The sequence below is a fragment of the Oncorhynchus nerka genome, linkage group LG24 (assembly GCF_034236695.1).
Source record: "Oncorhynchus nerka isolate Pitt River linkage group LG24, Oner_Uvic_2.0, whole genome shotgun sequence".
Classification (NCBI taxonomy): Eukaryota; Metazoa; Chordata; class Actinopteri; order Salmoniformes; family Salmonidae; genus Oncorhynchus; species Oncorhynchus nerka.
The window spans coordinates 18,559,067-18,578,267 of record NC_088419.1 but is presented as its reverse complement, the minus strand read 5'-3'; the positions used below and the strand labels follow the sequence as shown (position 1 = coordinate 18,578,267).

At 44.0% G+C, this 19,201-nt stretch overlaps 2 protein-coding genes across 8 annotated transcripts in view; one reads left to right on the top strand and one right to left on the bottom strand.

The window, feature by feature from the left end:
* LOC115107609 (kinase D-interacting substrate of 220 kDa B-like) overlaps nucleotides 1-13,808 on the top strand; it is a 48,105-nt gene extending 34,297 nt beyond the window's left edge. For 3 of the 7 annotated variants that reach the window (XM_029631052.2, XM_029631049.2, XM_029631050.2), the window contains exons 23-30: nucleotides 1,021-1,199; nucleotides 1,740-1,975; nucleotides 2,556-2,681; nucleotides 4,930-4,959; nucleotides 6,836-6,973; nucleotides 8,103-8,201; nucleotides 8,464-8,694; nucleotides 10,420-13,808. In XM_029631052.2, the coding sequence (XP_029486912.2) occupies nucleotides 1,021-1,199; nucleotides 1,740-1,975; nucleotides 2,556-2,681; nucleotides 4,930-4,959; nucleotides 6,836-6,973; nucleotides 8,103-8,201; nucleotides 8,464-8,694; nucleotides 10,420-11,622 (2,242 nt within the window). In that variant the 3' untranslated portion in view covers nucleotides 11,623-13,808. The remainder of the gene's footprint in view (nucleotides 1-1,020; nucleotides 1,200-1,739; nucleotides 1,976-2,555; nucleotides 2,682-4,929; nucleotides 4,960-6,835; nucleotides 6,974-8,102; nucleotides 8,202-8,463; nucleotides 8,695-10,419) is intronic. The other 4 variants (XM_065008679.1, XM_029631053.2, XM_065008680.1 and 1 more) reach the window with 2 other exon arrangements.
* A 540-nt stretch (nucleotides 13,809-14,348) lies between these two features.
* LOC115107610 (DNA-binding protein inhibitor ID-2-like) lies at nucleotides 14,349-16,689 on the bottom strand. Its single transcript, XM_029631057.2, has 3 exons — nucleotides 16,237-16,689; nucleotides 15,667-15,730; nucleotides 14,349-14,795 (listed from the first exon to the last, which is right to left on the bottom strand). Exons 1-2 carry the CDS (start codon nucleotides 16,627-16,629, stop codon nucleotides 15,686-15,688), a joined length of 438 nt encoding a protein of 145 aa, XP_029486917.1. The 5' UTR covers nucleotides 16,630-16,689; the 3' UTR covers nucleotides 14,349-14,795; nucleotides 15,667-15,685.
* Nucleotides 16,690-19,201: the final 2,512 nt, after the last annotated feature.

The window sequence follows — 19,201 nt, the reverse complement described above, 5'->3', positions numbered from 1 at the left end:
ATAAAACTGGGCCCCCCTCAAGTCCATCTAGCAGAGGTAGATCCCCAATCCCCTTTCCCAACCTTAAAATGTATTTTTGAAACACCTGTCCTAATTATAGAACTTAGGAACTGTTTAGTTGCGTGAGAGAGGGTTTTATTTAATTTTGAAAGATCTGTCTGAAAATGTGAGGCCAAAGAAGAACTACATTTTCACAAAGAGACACAGTGGAAAAGTTATTATCGAAGAAAGAATACATTTACTCCCACTGATCCATTGAGAGAGTTACATCCCAAATGGCACCCTATTCCCTATATAGTGCACTATGGCAGGTAGCCTGGTGGGTAGGAGCATTGGGCCAGTAACTGAAAGGTTGCTGGATCGAATCCCTGAGTTGACTAAGGTAAAAATCTGTTGTTCTGCCCTTGAGCACGGCTGATTAACCCACTGTTCCCCTGGGCACCGATGACATGGATGTCGATTAAGGCAGCCCCCCACACATCTCTGATTCAGAGGGGTTGGGTTAAATGCAGAAGACACATTTCAGTTGATGCATTTAGTTGTACCACTGACTAGGTATCCCCCTTTCTTTTCCTTTTGTACAAGAGTAGTGCACTATATAGGGAACAGGGTGCCATTTGGAACACACAAAATCTCTGACGTGATGAAAGAGTCAGATTAGTCACTGGGCAATAAGGATTAGTTCAATTGGTTGAATCGTCATTATAATTGCATCCCATTGGTTGGATTAGTGTATTTTAATGTCAATTACTTCTCAGACAGAAGCTTAGTTGCTGCAAAATAAAGTTGGGTGGTTTTTCGTGTGTAAAAGTGTGTTGTCGAAAATAAATAATGACTAATACGTTTTTGCCCCTGAATGATTCAAATGTCCTTCATTGTCACTCCAAATACAATAATATGTCATTCAAAAGACTAATCCGTGAAGCTCACAGAATGTCACACTAAAGAAGCAACCTTCCAGTGTAGAGCTCCTTCCTCGCCTGTCTTCATTAGGCTTCAGTCTTACCTCTGCTGTTTTAGGATCTCCAAGAACATTCCCACCACTAAAGACGTGGAGCCCCTGTTGGAGATTGACGGGGATGTGCGTAGCTTCGAGGTGTTCCTCTCCTCTCGGACACCCGTCCTCAGTGCACGCGACATCAAAACCTTCCTACCCTGCACCGTCAACCTCGACCCCAAACTACGAGAGATCATCGCAGGTGAGGGAGAGCATATCACCGAATAATCAGGGTTCCACACAAATAATTCCAATACATTTTGGAAATATTATGCAGGCATCCATTCTCTTTCCAACTTGAATAACAACTTGCAGATTTTGGAATGTATCATGAATTTGTCAGATGAGATGATTTCAATTCTTGATTTCAACTCTTTCGATTTCAACTCTTTCGATTTCAATTTTTTTTTTTTTTTCAACAATTTATTTCAACTCTTTCAATTTCTCTGTCTGCATTCCTCTCCTCCCAGACGTGCATGCTGCAGGTGAGGGCGAGCATAGCTAGCTGTGTCTGTGTCAAGTAATTAGTGTTCCACACAAGTCAGGCCAGAACCTTTTGTCGATATGATGTAGGCAATCTGAATACAACTGTTGTCTTTTGGATGTCATTACAGTTACAGTAAGTCATATGGTTTCATGTCTATGTGCAGATCCAACTTTTTTCCCGGACTTTACATTATGAATTACATTATAACATTTTATGACACATTTCTCTTTACCTATCTCTCTTCTTTCCCCCCAGACGTGCGTGCTGCCAGGGAACAGATGAGCATCAGAGCGGTGACCTATCCCAGCCTGCCCCTGCAGGAGGCTGCTCCCCGCCCCACCTCCGTCTACAGCCAGCAGTCAGGCATGTCCGCCTGCTCCCCCTCCACCTCCTTCAACGGGCACTTCAACCCCCCAGGTCTGGTGTCCCCACCGCCCCACAGCAGCAACTACAGTGGTATGGCTGGCCCCCAGCACCCCTTCTATAACAGGGTGAGTGTATGAGAAAGAACACCCTCATGTCGCCAAGGACATTGCTATTCTATATAGGACTGAGAAGGGCCTGATTCCAAACGGAATGACCAAAGTTTCACTTGTAGATCATCAGGCTCGTGTCAGTTAACTCAGTATGCTGCCTGGTAGGCGATCACTGACGGCCTCTGTAATAAAGCAAAGGGCTTTGAACCTTAACACATTCCTTTGCCTACATTTCCCACCTTGTTATCGTCCCCATTCTCATTTTGTGGGACACTTCTGGTTTATAATTTGCAGAGCTGTCTTGTTATTTATAGTTCCCATTTAAGTTGAAGTCTCTGTGCTGTAACATGATGAGGTGTTTGTACTGTGTGACCCCTTGTTTGTACATGGATACATACATACATACGTACACTAAGTACACATGTATGTATGTATTTGACATGCTGTGGCTGTTTAATTTGCTTCAGTCTGTATTTCATAATATCTCAGACACCTCAATTGTTACGCTGGTTTCATATTTAAGTGTTTTTAATTTTTATTTCACCCCATGTTAAATGTGTTTCCTTTCATCCTGGTATTCCCCACCTCCCTCCAGCCATATTTCCCCCATCATGTTTACCAGCTGCCACGGCAGTATGTGGGCAGTTTCCCTGTTCATGCTCCTCCACCACGCCCATTCCCACTTAAAAGTGGCTTTCCCCGGGATCCGAGCAGTGGACTCGTAAGTATTAGAGGTAGTGAATAGAGATAGTTCATCTAGAATGGATGTATAACCATGTTATAGAGAGAGAAATGATTGTCCTTTCAAATTTCATTATCTTATATATGCTTGTTTGAACCTTCTGATTTGGGTTGTTTGAACATCAGAACATTCCGGATTCTATCAGAGACGTTCATCTCACCAGATAACCCACCCCCTATTGCAGAAACATGCTTCCACTCTCCCTTTCTCTTTCTTTGTCAGACATCTCCCTCCCACACAGACACACACACAGATAGGGCTCTAAAGTGCATCCGAATTTGGTCTCATATCCGACATATGTATCTGTAGCAAATCGCCGGGATCGACTTTTATATTCATAAACCATGTCGTGGGCCGTTGTAAAACGACTTGTGCGTTAACCACTTGTTTACACATTGTTCAGTCATATTTCCTCATTGGCTAGCTAGCTAACAACCTGGTAACTACCAGTATAGGATAGGAAAAGGGACAGCTTCTTCAGGAGATCAACGATCATAGCAATGAATGAATGACATATCTCTTGCATTTTGTCATCACAAATCTGATGTTTTTAAGAGACAGTGTACACTTTTCAATGTAATCCATCTCAATAGGAAAATCGAGCTTTAACACAATGTAGAAACCTATTATTCCACATATTATTATGTCATTTCAATAACCATTATTCCTAACAAAATTGTAGCTTTTATAATAACCTCATTTCTTTACAATGTTACATGTTAGTTTTCTTTACAATGTTACATGTTAGCTCAACATGTGCTTCAAAATGAGCTAGAATTCATATAGGCCCGATATAGGCTGTGTAGGCTTTATCTGCTCATATATTTCATGTGGTGCTCCTAACTTTTTAAATTTGATTTACCAATCAAAAATGATCATTTAGAACTCTGTACACAAACACACAGAGAAACTAGAAACACAGAAACATTGACCCTGCTATGACAGCATCCAACTGTCCTAAAAAACAATGAATGCCACAGAGACATCAAAAACATTATTCTCATCCTCACAATGAAGGCATGCCTTGCTCTCCTCTTTCTCTCCACTGGCTCTCTCTGTCTCTCTCTCTCTCTCTACTGGCTCACTCTCTCTCTCTCTCTCTCTCTCTCTCTCTCTCCTCTCTCTTTCACTCTCTCTCTCCACTCTCTTTCTCTCCTCTCTCTTTCTCTCTCCACTCTCTCTCTCCACTCTCTCTCTCCACTCTCTTTCTCTCTCTCTCTCCTCTCTTCCTCTCTCCTCTCTCCTCTCTCTCTCCACTCTCTTCCTCTCTCTCTCTCTCTCTCTCTTCCCTCTCTTCCTCTCTCTCTCTCTCCACTCTCTTTCTCTCCTCTCTCTCTCTCTCTCCTCTCTCTCCTCTCTCTCTCTCTTTCTCTCTCCACTCTCCACTCTCTCTCTCTCTCCACTCTCTCTCTCCACTCTCTTTCTCTCTCTCTCTCCACTCTCTTCTCTCTCTCCTCTCTCTCTCCACTCTCTTCCTCTCTCTCTCTCTCTCTCTCTCCACTCTCTTCCTCTCTCCTCTCTCTAGCTCTCTCTCCACTCCCTCTCTCTCTCTCTCTCTCTCTTGTCTCTTCCTCTCTCTCTCTCTCCACTCTCTTCCTCTCTCTCTCTCTCTCTCTCCACTCTCTTCCTCTCTCCCCCCACTCTCTCCACTTCCTCTCTTCTCTCTCTCTCTCCACTTTCTTCCTCTCTCTCTCTCTCTTCTCTCTCTCTCTCTCCACTTCTCTCTCCACTTTCTTCCTCTCTCTCTCTATCTCTCTCTCCACTCCCTCTCTCCACACCTCTCCTCTCTCTCTCTCTCTCCACTCCCTCTCTCCACTCCCTCTCTCCACTCCCTCTCTCCTCTCTCTCTCTCTCCACTCTCTTTCTCTCCTCTCTCTCCACTCCCTCTCTCCACTCCCTCTCTCCACTCCCTCTCTCCACTCCCTCTCTCCACTCCCTCTCTCCCTCTCTCTCTCCACTCTCTTTCTCTCCTCTCTCTCCACTCCCTCTCTCCACTCCCTCTCTCCTCTCTCTCTCTCTCTCCACTCTCTTCCTCTGTCCACTCTTGAAGATATGTATGTTTCTCTAATGTTTTCTTCTCCTCTAAGACGATAATGTTGGCATCTGTGTGTCTTCCTAATGTTCTCTCCTCACATCCCTCTCTGGTGAACACCTGCTTTAGCCACTCCCTCCTCACCCTTCCATCTGTTTCTCTCCACCTCTCGTTCTCTCTCCTCCCTCCAAGCAGTTTAAGGTACCGTCTTTGAAAAAGAAGCAGGTACTGAATCCATTCAGATGTTTTCCCTAACTCCTCCTAACTAGACCTAGACCGACAATCTGACCCACTTCGGAAGGGATCTGACCTCTGTAATCCCCAGCATGCACCTTGGAAACTCTAGCCCACTCTCTTGAATGGGAACTAGGAGTTACAGGCATGCTACACTGGAGTGATACCTTTTTGCAGAGCGCAAGAAGCTCCCATTCATGTCAATGAAACCTGGGTGGAGGTGGTATGGCTCAGCTCTGGTTCCAGAGGAGGTGTGGTATATGGCCAATATATCACGATAAGGGCTGTCCTTATGAACGACTCAACGCGGAGTGCCTGGATACAGACCTTAGCTGTGGTATATTGGCCATATATCACAAACCCTCAAGGTGCCTTATTGCTATTATAAACTGGTTACCAATTTTAATTAGAGCAGTAAAAATGTTTTGTCATACCTCTGATATACCACAGCTTTCAGCCAATCAGCATTCAGGGCTCGAACCACCAGTTTATAATATTTTTTTTGTCATGTGCGGCTCACACCCGAGAACACTTGATAAAGTGGCGTATATTCTGCTCACGACATCAAAAAACTGCACATCCAGTATAGTAGCTGAAAAGCTGGTTTTGTGACACTAGTGTAGCTCCCTTGTTAGGGCACTAAGTGATGCTACAAGGCCGCTGACTAGTGAAATCTTTGATCTGCTTCTGTCATACTATTTAAGACCCATTTACAATTACAGATGTTTGATAACTTTGTAAGATACATTGTAGATTTGTAACACTTGTACAAGTCTCTATAAGCATTTCAAACATTTGATTTTGTCTGGCCCTTCTAGCTGAACTCTCCTTACCTAAACCCTGTCTTCTGAAGACCGTCCTCCTACTCTGAGTCAGTGACGTTGAACATACATCCTGTGGTTTCATAAAGACCTAAAACGAACCTGTTTGACAAGTGAATAATAATAATAATCCTGCACCATGTATTGCTGTGTACATTCTATCCGTACTCAAAGTTACTGTGATACTGGGTGTGTATCACTTACCGGTTAATTACTAGAACAGACATCCTCAATCAAGTCAATGGTCTGAGGGGCTGTTCTAGTGATTCTATTTCTACACTCTTAGCAAGAAATGTGCTATCTAGAACCTTAAAGGGTTCTTCGGCTATTCCCATAGGAGAACCCTTTGTAGAACCCTTTCTGGTACTTGGGGAGAACCCGTTTGGTTCCATGTAGAACCCGGTCAACAGAGGGATTTTCCTATGGGGAGACAGCCGAAGAACCCTTTTGGAACCCTTTTTTCTAAGAGTGTATGGTCTAACTCCTGAATTAGTGAGCAGCCTAGTAGTGATAGTAGATAGCAGGAAGTGATGTCACAGATTACATCAAAGTTTTTTTTTTTTTTTTTTTACCCTACAGTATTCTCTCATCCACTCACTGACAACGTTTGGTTTGGACCTAACCTCTATTAACCCCATTGTCATATTGTATTCACCCTCAGGATAGCTCCACTCATCAACGACCCATTGTAGATGAAATCATATTGTAGTTCTCTCTTACCTACTGATGCTTTATGTTCCCTACGTTCTTCTTATGTTGCTCTCCCCTTTCACTGGGCCTTCCTGTGTTACCTTTGCAGATATCAGTGTTTCAGCATGGAATTCCCATTCTATTATATTTTGTATCAAAGCATTTCTACTCAAATGGGCAGAGGTTATTATTGATGAGTACAGCACATGATACCTTTGAGAAATGTAATCTTGACCTCCATCAAATGTAGCCATACTGTATTAACCAATAAGCCATGTTTTACCTGTTGGTTGACTCCTCTATCTGGTCGTTGACGTGTGTTCTGGTTTTTGTGTGTGTGTGTGTGTGTGTGTCAGGGTTCAGCCTCGGTGGTGTCGGGGACACCGGCCATCCTCCTGAGCTCCATGAACACAGACACAGTGTGTGAACGTGTCAAACATATCGAGGGTATCGACCAGAGCATGCTGGCCCAGTACACTGCCACCATTAAGAAGGTGAGCAGAGAGAGAGATCTCTACCATTAACCTCCTCTCTACTCCTCTCTACCATTAACCTCCTCTCTCTCTACCATCAACCTCTTCTCTCTCTCTCTCTCTCTCTCTCTCCCTCCTCTCTCTCTCTCTCTCCCTCCCTCTCTCTCTCTCTACCATTAACCTCCCCCTCTCTACCATCAACCTCCTCTCGCTCTCTCTACCATTAACCTTCTCTCTCTCTCTCTACCATTAACCTCCCCCTCTCTACCATCAACCTCCTCTCGCTCTCTCTACCATTAACCTTCTCTCTCTCTCTCTCTCTCTCTCTCTCTCTCTCTCTCTACCATTAACCTCCCCCTCTCTACCATCAACCTCCTCTCGCTCGCTCTCTCTCTACCATTAACCTTCTCTATCTATCTCTCTCTCTCTCTACCATTAACCTCCCCCCTCTCTACCATCAACCTCCTTTCACTCTCTCTCTACCATTAACATTCTCTCTCTCTCTCTCTCTCTCTCTCTCTCTACCATTAATCTCCCCTCCCTACCATTAACCTTCCCTCTCTCTACCATTAACCTCCCCTCTCTACCATCAACCTCCTCTCGCTCTCTCTCTACCATTAACCTCATCTCTCTCTACCATTAACCTCCTCTCTCTACCATTAATCTCCCATCCCTACCATTAACCTCCCTCTCTCTCTACCAATAACCTCATCTCTCTCTCTATCATTGACCTCCTCTCTCTCTACCATTGATCTCCCCTCTCTCTACCATCGATCTCCCCCTCTCTACCAATTACCTCCTCTCTCTCTCTCTCTGACCTCCCCTCTCTCCCTACCATTGATCTCCCCTCTCCCTACCATTGACCTCCCCTCTCTCTCTACCATTGACCTCCCCTCTCTCTCTACCATTGACCTCCCCTCTCTCTCTACCATTGACCTCCCCTCTCTCTCTACCATTGACCTCCCCTCTCCCTCTACCATTGACCTCCCCCTCCCTCTACCATTGACCTCCCCCCTCTCTCTACCGTTAACCTCCCCTCTCTACCATTAACCTCCTCTCTCGCTACCATTAATCTCTCTCTCTCTCTTTCTCTCTGTCTCTCTACCATTAACCTCCTCCTCCTTGTCTCATTCCCTTCTTTGTATCTCAGGCTAATGTGAATGGCAGAGTTCTGACCCAGTGCAACATTGATGAGCTGAAGAGTGAAATGAAAATGAACTTTGGAGACTGGCAGCTCTTCAGAGGAACCGTGAGTTTAACCCTAACCTTGCCTCTTGCCTGTTATTTTCTTTTGTAGTGGATTTACCAATAGCTTTAACACTGGACACTGCTGTTATCAAGCACTTCTTAACCCAGTAATTACTATTTAGCCCAGCCGTATTTAGAGATTGGTGCAATGTTCCTTTCTTTTCTTCTTTCTCTCTTCCTCCTCCACTTCCTCTTCTACTTTCTCTTCTTCTTCTTCCTTTCCCTCCTACTCCTCTGCCTTCTCTCGCCTCCTCTTCCTCTAGGTGTTGGAGATGCGTCACGTGGAGAGCCAGGTGCTTCATGAGGAGGCTCCCAGTGAGGTGGACAGCAGTGTGGTGGGCCACGGGGAACCGAGGCGCCAGGTCGCCCCGCCCCACGCCGGCACCGCCAACCTCGACGCCAACTCACCCATGTACAGCTTCAACCTGAGCTTTGAGGAACTGAGCAATGTGGGACTGGATGAGCCTCCCAGGCACAGCAACAACACATGGATGGTGAGTGACTGGTGGTCTCTTCCATTGTAGAGAGGTCTATGTTGCGTCATTATATTACCTTGACAGAAAGACTGGAATTGTGTAGCTATGTACAGTACCAGTCAAAAGGTTGGACACCTACTCATTCAAGGGTTTTTCTTTATTTTTACTATTTTCTACATTGTAGAATAATAGTGAATATATTAAAACTATGAAATAACACACATGGAATCATGTAGTAACCAAAAAAAGTGTTAAACAAATCAAATTATGTTTTATATTTTTGATTCCTCAAAGTAGACACCCTTTTGGCTTGATGACAACTTTGCTGACTCTAGGCATTCTCTCAACCAGCTTCATGAGGAATGCTTTTCGAACTGTCTTGAAGGAATTCCCACATATGCTGAGCACCTGTTGGCTGCTTTTCCATCACTCTGCGGCCCAACTCATCCCAAACCATCTCATCCCAAACCATCCCAGGCCAGGTCATCTGATGCAGCACTCTATTCTTCTCATTGGTCAAATAGCTCTTACACAGCCTGGACGTGTGTTTTGGGTCAGTGTCCTGTTGAAAAACAAATGATAGTCGCACTAAGCGCGAACCAGGTGGGATGGCGTATCGCTGCAGAATGCTGTGGTAGCCATGCTGGTTAAGTGTGTCTTGAATTCTAAATAAATCACAGAGAGTGTCACCAGCAAACCACCCCACACCATCATACCTCCTCCTCCATGCTTCACGGTGGGAACCACACATGCAGAGATCATCCATCCATGGCGGTTGGAACCAAAAATGTTACATTTGGACTCATTAGATCGAAGGACAGATTTCCACCTGTCTAATGTCCATTGCTCGTGTTTCTTGGCCCAAGAACGTCTCCTCTTCTTATTGTTGTCCTTTAGTAGTGGTTTATTTGACCATGAAGGCCTGATTCATGCAGTCTCCTCTGAACAGTTGATGTTGAGATGTGTCTGTTACTTGAACTCTGTGAAGCATTTATTTGGGCTGCAATCTGAGGCTGGTAACTCTAATGAACTTATCCTCTGCAGCAGAGGTAACTCAGGGTCTTCCTTTCCTGTGGCGGTCCTCATGAGAGCCAGTTTCATCATAGCGCTTGGTTTTTGCAACTGCACTTGAAGAAACTTTCAGAGTTCTTGAAATTTTCTGGATTGACTGACCTTCATGTCTTAAAGTAGTGATGGACTGCCGTTTCTCTTTGCTTATTTGAGCTGTTCTTGCCATAAGATGGACTTGGTCTTTTACCAAATAGGGCTATCTTCTGCATACCACCTCTACCTTGTCACAACATAATTGATTGGCTCAAATGTGCAAATTAACTTTTAACAAGACATTCCTGTAAATTTAAATGCATTCCAGGTGACTACCTCATGAAGTTGGTTGAGAGAATGCCAAGAATGTGCAAAGCTGTCATCAAAGCAAAGGGTGGTTACTTTGAAGAATCTCATCTAAAATATATTTTGTTTTGTTTTACACTTTTTTTGGTGACTACATGATTCCATGTGTTATTTCATGGTTTTGATATCTTCTTATGTTATTCTACAATGTAGCAAATAGTCAAATAAAGAAAAACCCTTGAATGAGTAGGTGTGTCCAAACTTTGCACTAGTACTGTATATGTACAGAACCATGAATTAAGCTGTTGGCCTGTATGTAACCCAAATGATAGCCTTCATATGTACTTAGACCACAGATCTAGGAGATGCAATGTTCCATGTCCTCCTCCCCAGGCCCCCACCCACCGCACCCCCAGCATGTCCAGCCTCAACTCCCAGGAGTCGTCCAACGACATCGTCAAGCTGACGGAAAAGCAGCAGTCGGAGTACCGCAACGCCTACCAGGAGTACATCGCCCAGATGGCCACGCTGGAAGTAGGCGGAGGAGGGGGAGAGAAGCCCGTCCAGCCCCACCCCAACCAGTTCATGACCTCTGTCAGCTCCGAGGACAAAACCAAGGACAAGGCTACCACCAAGAGAAGCACCTCCAAGCTTCCTGCCGTGGACGCCCCGGATTTCACCACCGCCGAAGCCCCCCTGGACCCCATCACAGAGGAGGACGAGAAGCAGGACCCCCATGGCTCCTCCAAGACCCTGCTCGGACGCAAGGCGCCCGGGTCCAGTGACCGGGGGAGCGGCCTGTTTCAGGGAGCAGCCGACCTCAAGATGAAGACCGGCGGGCTGCCCTACCAGAAGCTCACCAGCGATGACGAGGATTCAGAGAACTCCGACGCTCCTCTCTTGGGGGATGCGAAAAAGCCAGGTGACCCCAAAGCATCCTCCCTGGCTCTGGCTAAGGGTAAAGAATACCTGTCTGATGCCATGCTGGATAAGAAGGATTCGTCTGACTCCGGCATGCGCTCCAACGAGAGCTCGCCCAACCACTCCCTGCAGGACGAGGAAGCTGACCTGTCCCAGCTGGAGCAGGCCAACCTGATCGAGCTGGACCAGGAGGACAGCCAGAGCCGGGCGGCCAGTAAGAGGGGTCTTCCCAGCAGCCTGAGTGGTCTCCAGGACCCAGCTGTGGCCCGCATGTCCATCTGCTCTGAGGACCAGTGCAGCCTGCTGGCCAGCAGCCCCGAAGAGAGCTGGCCCTCGTCCAAGAGCTACAACCTCAACCGCACGCCCAGCAACACCACCCTTAACAACAACACCAACGCCCAGCAGCAGGGGAACCAGCAGCGTTGCCAGGGACAGAGGGCTCCAATGGGGTCCACCGACACCACCTGTTCCACCCCTACATCCTCCTCCATCAGCGAGGTCATCATCTCCCCGGGTTCCGGCACCACCAGTACCACCACCAAGCCCGGCCCGCACAACGAGAACGTGCGCGTGGTGCACCTGAAGAGGGGGCTGAACCCCGGGGATCCTCCGGAGATCACCACCGTGTCCTCCGACACCGTCACTTTCGGAGAGGAGCGCGAGAGCATCCTGTGAGCCCCCCCGCCCATCTCATTCCCAGGAGAGCACTTAGTCAGTAGATGTTTGGTGTGGTAATCTGACAATGCATGCGTAGCAAGGTACCGTAGCTAGCTAAATGGGTAAATAAATGATGTTAGTGCTTGGTGTGCACTAAGTAGATAGCCTTGTTAAACCAGCCTGATCTGGCAACCTCACATTCTGTTACAGGAGAGCGCAGCGGTTAGTCTGATTTCACCAGGCTACTAAGTAGAGGTAGCTCACTGAGATGTTGTACTCTGTATTTGTATCGTCTAAAGTGAAGTGAAGTGACCTCTACTAATTGTCTTGATATTCTCTAGAGGTGAAGGTAGCTAGCTACGTACACTGTAAAAAAAATAAGATCTTTAGATCAACCTAATTTACTTCACCTCTGGTAAAAACAACAACATTATTATGACAAATATATGATTCAATGCCAACTGTTATATTTCATTATATTTGACGTTGTTACCTGTTTATTTCAACACTAAACCTACATTTCCCCTTTGGTTAAACTTAATATAACAAATCCCCAAAATATTTAATGACAATACAACCAATTTTTTTTTATCTTGTTCCTAGTTCACTTTTTAATTTGGAATTACCTATCCACATTTCTTCTGTGTTACAAGCCATTTAAATCAACAAGCTAAAAAATAAGAAAATAAAAAATAATTTTTAAAATAATTTTGCCAAACTAAAGACCTTCACATTTCGGAACCACAATATCATAACCAAGCAATGGCTACCATCACATAGAAAAGTTATCAGGCGCTTTAGTATCATTACAGATGAGTGTACAAGATTAAGTTTGAATAACAAATACAATAGACCACCTCAACTGGAATGACATTCACTTTCAGGGGGGGGCAAAAATAACCAAATGAAAGCCACGCCTCTGCAACTCTTCTGATTGGCTGCCGTCGCTACATTGCCCCTACCGCTATTCAATGTGCATGAGGTGTTGAAAGCAATTTAGAAGCTTTTATTCAAATTTTAAAAATCACATTGATCTGACAAATTCGTTATTTGAGTTCAGACAAATTGATAGAACAGGTTGAATTAACCAAAGTGTAAATTGCGATCATTCCAATCAGTAAAAGCACTTAACAGGGCCGTCCCATTTTTTACAGTATAATTTATAACTTAACTACGTACAGTGACTAACTATCTGTTTATTGTTTTGCACTACAACAAGCATGGTAGCCTGGGTGTCAGTCTGTCTGTGCCATCTCGCCAACTCCTTGTCATGCCAATGGCTTGACAATGAGCAAGAACACAAACAGATCTGGGACCAGGCTACAAGCATGCCTCAACAGTGTTAATATTAGCTGCTGCTGCCTATGTGTGTCAACAAGTGATGTATTGAGCTTGTGGGTGGGTAAAAGAGAAGATACCTGGTATAGATGAAGAATGAATGCATATGAACACGTGAGCCAAATGAACAAAATTGTGTGTGGGATGTTTTTGTCTTGTCTCAGCAAATGACATGGAGGAGAGTCAACTAAACTATTCGTCTCATTGCAAAAGCCACAGGGCTTTCAACTATTTTACCTTCCTATGGGCCCTGGTCCAAAGTAGTGCGCTATCGGTGGAATAGGGTGCCATTTGGGACCCATCTCCTGCCAACACGAACAAAAATGTTGGATAAAAGGGAGGGACGTTGACACTAATATGTTACAATAATAGCAATTTAACAACTATTTAACAACGAGAAGTAATCTTCAGAAAAAGTTATTGATCTCTGCAGAATTCAGTTGCTGACTCTTCTCCATATGATACATGGGACTGTATGTATGCTGCTTTGTCATGAACAGTGGTTGTAAAGTTATTTGGTTTATTACATGTTGTCAGGGCCTGTCTCTTCCCGTAACGTAGTAGAGGCCCCATTTGTGAATCCGATGCCATTAAATGTACATTTGAATTAAAAAGATATAAAATGTACACTTAATGGCTACAGTAAAGATAGGTGTTGCATGCCTACCTAATGAACTGTACATTGCATGTGTAAATGAGTTTGCAAATATCAAAGAGTGCTCTCCTATGTGTTGCATGTGTCTTAACCTGCCAGATGATAACCATGTGGGAGAAGAACACGAGATATTCTATCTATGAAGGGAAAGAAGTGAATGGTGCCGTCAGACATTATCTGACTGAAAAATAAAACCTGGATGTTGACCTTCCACAGTCTAGCCTTGTGTATGTTCTCACAGAGAAATGATACGTATGAACCACTAAGTATTCTCATACTTTCATATAGCAGTTCCTTCTTAACGTCGACCAGCAGGAGGCGTGCTCCCCCATGCAAAAATAGTATGTGCCGTAAATGTAATATTATGTGCCATTTGTCAGACGCTCTCATCCAAAGCGACTTAAGAGTCATGCGTGCATAAATTGTTTTACGTATGGTTGATCCCGAGAATCGAACCCACTATCCTAGAGTTGCAAGTGCCATGCGTTACCAACTGTGCTCCAGAGAACCACCAGTGTGACGAGATGGATCTGGGCACACCATCCTGGATAACTAGATGAGATTAGTAACTGCAATGCATTGAGCCTTGTGATATCGTCTTCCTAATTCATCTGACTCTATTCAGACACATTAAAAAGCAAGATAAAGGGAAGTTGCACCATCCTTTGATGTAAGAGAAAGTACAGTGACAGTAATTTAAAAGATTGAAATAGGTCAGGTATTATAACGTAATATGGATATTAACATAATGTACAGTATAAGGAATATACTTTATTATTGTATAAAAGTGCAATTTACAACATTTCTTTGAAAGCCGCAGTACAATAAAATGCATCTTTATATTCTCTCCAACAAATCAGCTACTATACAGGCATGATTTTGTCTTAACATTTTATATACATCGACTGACCATTAGTCTGTCTGTAGTAATGTGCCACTTCCAAAAGAAAAGGCTATCTCCTCTTGTGGAAAGATATCTTGTTTCAATACTGTAATCTCAGTCAGTCTGTCGTTGTGTTCCCATCGTTGTTGAGGAATCATTCTTCAGTTGGAAGAAAAGAGATCAGCCAGGCCAGTAGATAAATAAAAAGTAAAAACAACAACACATATCTCCTTTTAGGAAGACAAATTAAAGTTAAATCAAGCGGAAATCCAGCCAGCCATTGGAGGGGAACATGAGGTCCTGTTTAAAACACACCTGTAAGAGATTGGGAAGAGAAAAGAGGGTCGTGTTTAAAGAGAAGCAAGGCTTAAAGGACAGATGGGGAACTGGACAGTCAGACTGGCGCCTGAGAGGAAGACACTTCTTTTTCTACTTTAACCAAACACTGAAATACTGGTGAGTGTGTGTCTCATGTGGCACCCTATTCCCTATGTAGTGCACTACTTTTAACCAGGGGGCCCTTATGGCACTACATAGAGAATAGGGTGCTATTTGTGATTCAAACACTGAAATACTGGGCAATCCCTGAGCACCAGATGGAGGCGTCGACGGAGGAGTAAGCAACATCCTGTCAACCTCTAAGTACAACGTGGGAATGGATCTATACTATAGCTATAATGATGCTGGCTGGCGCCTGCTTTTCCTCTCTGCGAATGATCTACAGACCCAGTAGTTTTCAGAACCCACAACCACTGACTGGAGTAGCCAGTCTGTCTTATGTAGCCAGAGACTCTGATTTCCTGATCGGTTATTCCATCTACAGTGATGTCATATCTTAGTCCAGTCAACAATATAACACTTCACATAGACGACCCTTTTCAAAGAGCAACTCGTACCAAGTATCCATGACTTTATACACACAAAAAGGTGCTATCTAGAATCTAAAAAGGAGTATTTTGCCTGTCCCCATAGGAGAACCCTTTGAAGAACCCTTTTTGGTCCCGGGTAGAACCCTTTAGGGTTCTATCTTTCCACAGAGGGTTCTACATGGAATCCAAAAGGGTTCTCCCATCGGGACAGTGTAGTTTGGACCCATTTGAGCGCAGCTTGTTTTTTTCCTAATGAATAAAATGACAATTTCAAACAGAAATGATGGATACAACAATGGCAGTAAGGAAACACTTACCCAGTCAGTGAAGGAGAGTTTAGCTGTCATGAGTCTCTGTCCCTTTGGGGAAGTGGTCAGTTGACTGTAAAAACAGGTAAGACAACCACTGTTAAATATCACCATTTACAGAGAGAGGCTCCTGGCATTGCTGAGTGAGTACAGTTGCAGTGGTCTGGTCTCTATTGGGCTGATGCTCCATTCATTCACCACCAAGCTGTCATGTGTACAATAACCAACAGTGGCACATAGTCAAATGCAAAAGCTTTATGAGAAGTCAAATAGGCAGACTGCTTGGAAATAATGTTTAAAAAAATAGATCTATTCTAAAAGCCTTTAATTAAAGTAAGCATATAAACATATATATATACAAATGTTTAAAAAATCTTCATATAAACATATATTAACAAGGCCACATTAAAACTGTACATGTCATAGGATTTAGGGGATCTATTAACATGTAGGAATTCCAATTCAACACGCTAGAATCTGTGTAGCCTACTATGGTTTCGTCTATTTATTTTTCTGAACCACTCCAAAACAGAAGTCCTCTAATTGGAAAAAAATAAAGCTATTTGATTCTATTTTTACCTGAAAGGTGATGAGGCTGACGTCTGAGTTGATGGTTGCTAGGGGATTCCTGGCTGATGTTGCCTGTCCCGGCCGCTGCTGCTGATGTTGGCAGCTGGAGAGGGACGAGCTTGAGTCCAGTGCAATCTGAAGGTCCAAGATATAGTCTATAACATGCTGCAATATCTCAATTTTACTGACGTTCCCGTTCTGTGGGAGGCTGGGCACGAGTTCCTTCAGCATTGTGTAGCAGTCGTTCATATTGTACAGCAGACTCAGAGGGTCATCCATCGGGCTCTTGCTCCGGGAGATGCCGAGGGTATGTTCCGACGAGTTGGAGATGTTGTTCCTCATAGACCGCTCCGGACTTATTGCTTTCATGACGACAGTTGAGTGTGATAAGATATTATGCATGAAAGAAACCGGTATTTTAGGCCAGTCTTCGCCGTGTACAATCAGTCAGCACGCTGTCAATTGTTCTTATAAAGGCTCGTGAACGGGGCTTGTCGCACATCAGGGCAAAATGCACGCCAATTGGCTACCTAGAAGTGTCAATCACTATTCCAAGCAACAGTATTGGTTTAAATGCGGTTGATCTTTTACGTCCCTCCCATATTTTCCGCATTCTTGAGCAAGTTATGTGAAGGCGCGCACTAAAGTGATGCTCTTCTCTGTTACCTGCGAGATGAGGTTGGCGGGCCCTTGTGAAAATCTGTTTTGAAGTCATCTGAGTCTGTATTTCTGATCTAAATGAAGGCACATCCATGTGATGAATGTAGTCTACCTCGTAATTACGCAGATACATTTAAGTTTGATGTTTTACCATCTATTACATTTCCAAGTTCCAGCTATTGTTAGTCTATATTTCTTTCCATAGAGGGAAATGTCAGGGTTTCGTGGCCACTAGCTCATCTGGAGTGAGTTTACTTCACAATGCGTTAAACTATGCTCAGTTTCTCAATTTCTTTCCCACTGTACCAAGATGAACCCAATCGGATGATGGCTTGGCACAACAGAGCTCAACACACACTGCAGTAGCTGTAGCGAGTAGCCTGCATCGCCGCAAGCTCCCACTTCTACCGACTCCCTGGCGCCAGCGCTGTGACGACATCCAATTCACAGCAGCCCTAGAAGCCAGTCGGCGCGGCGCCGCTCAGGCGGCTGCTATGACGACGGCAGCTGCAAGTCAGCGCGCGGGCTCTCAGCTGACTTAAGATGGAGCTCCTCCCGGTGCCTGCCCTGGAGTGTCCGGAGTCACACACCTGCACTGGTGGTTTGCTTTTCTCAACACAACAGATCTACTGTTTCATAACTGTATACTGTCTTATTTCACTAGCTGTCCTAGATTCCACTTTTCTTTTCCTCTTCTCATTTCAAAGTACCCTGTCACTAAATGATGGTGTCCCAAATGGCACCCTATTCCCTATATAGTGCACTAAAATATAGGGAATACGGTGACATGTGGGTTTAGTACACTATATATGGAATAGGGTGACATTTTGGACGCCACCAATGCTTCATTATGTATTTTCCATGGTCACTCTTGGAAAAGAGTATTGGGAATATGGTGACATTTGGATGGATGCAGCAGGTACCCACATTCCCTCGGTTTCATATGGAGGATGCAAACAAACTACAAAAATAAGCCACAGTCTCTTAAAAAAGTTAGGGAGGAAATTACACACTGATGTTTTCATGATATTCAAACTTTGTAGGAAGAAGAGACCTGGAGCAGCTGTGAAAATATCATGTCTTTCCAGCACTCATACATAGAGTGAATGTGTTCATTTGAACCTTCTGAGTTAAGAACTACAGGCACATTTGATGGAAAGAAAGACAGAAGTATGTATTTACAGGGCTGTGACTGACTGCCAACGTAGATTTATCATATTAACTAAATGTCTCCCTTTCTGGTATTTTCCACCCTGCTCATCAATGTTGCACTTTATCCAACATGGTAGTATTACAGGGCTTATGTTCTATCCTATGATATTTATTCTGGACAGCATGCTTGTTGAAGCTGGGACAACATTTACCTTGCATTTCAGAGCAACTATTAATCCTCTATCATAGAATGAACTCCGGAACTCCCTTACTTTTAGATGAAAAGTTTTCCTGTCCACTCTTAGAAAAATGGGTTCCAAAAGGGTTCTTCAGCTGACATCATAGGAGAATCAATCAATCAAATGTATTTATAAAGCCCTTTTTGGAATCCATTTTTCTAAGAGTGGACAGGAAAACTGCAAGCAATGCAGATGTAGAAGCATGGTGGCTAGGAAAAACTCACTAAAACCCTTTTTGGTTCCAGGTAAAACCCTTTTTGGTTCCAGGTAAAAAAAACTTTTTGGTTCCAGATTTTGGGTTCCATGTAGAACCCTCTGTGGAAAGAAAGCAAAATAGTTCTACCTGGAACCAACAAGGGTTCTTCAAAGTGTTATTCTATGGAGACAGCAGAAGAACCCTTTTAGGTTCTAGATAGCAGCTTTATTTCTAAGAGTGTAGAGCAATCGTTAGTTTACAGTGCCTTGCGAAAGTATTCGGCCCCCTTGAACTTTGCGACCTTTTGCCACATTTCAGGCTTCAAACATAAAGATATAAAACTGTATTTTTTTGTGAAGAATCAACAACAAGTGGGACACAATCATGAAGTGGAACGACATTTATTGGATATTTCAAACTTTTTTAACAAATCAAAAACTGAAAAATTGGGCGTGCAAATTTATTCAGCCCCCTTAAGTTAATACTTTGTAGCGCCACCTTTTGCTGCGATTACAGCTGTAAGTCGCTTGGGGTACGTCTCTATCAGTTTTGCACATCGAGAGACTGAAATTTTTTCCCATTCCTCCTTGCAAAACAGCTCGAGCTCAGTGAGGTTGGATGGAGAGCATTTGTGAACAGCAGTTTTCAGTTCTTTCCACAGATTCTCGATTGGATTCAGGTCTGGACTTTGACTTGGCCATTCTAACACCTGGATATGTTTATTTTT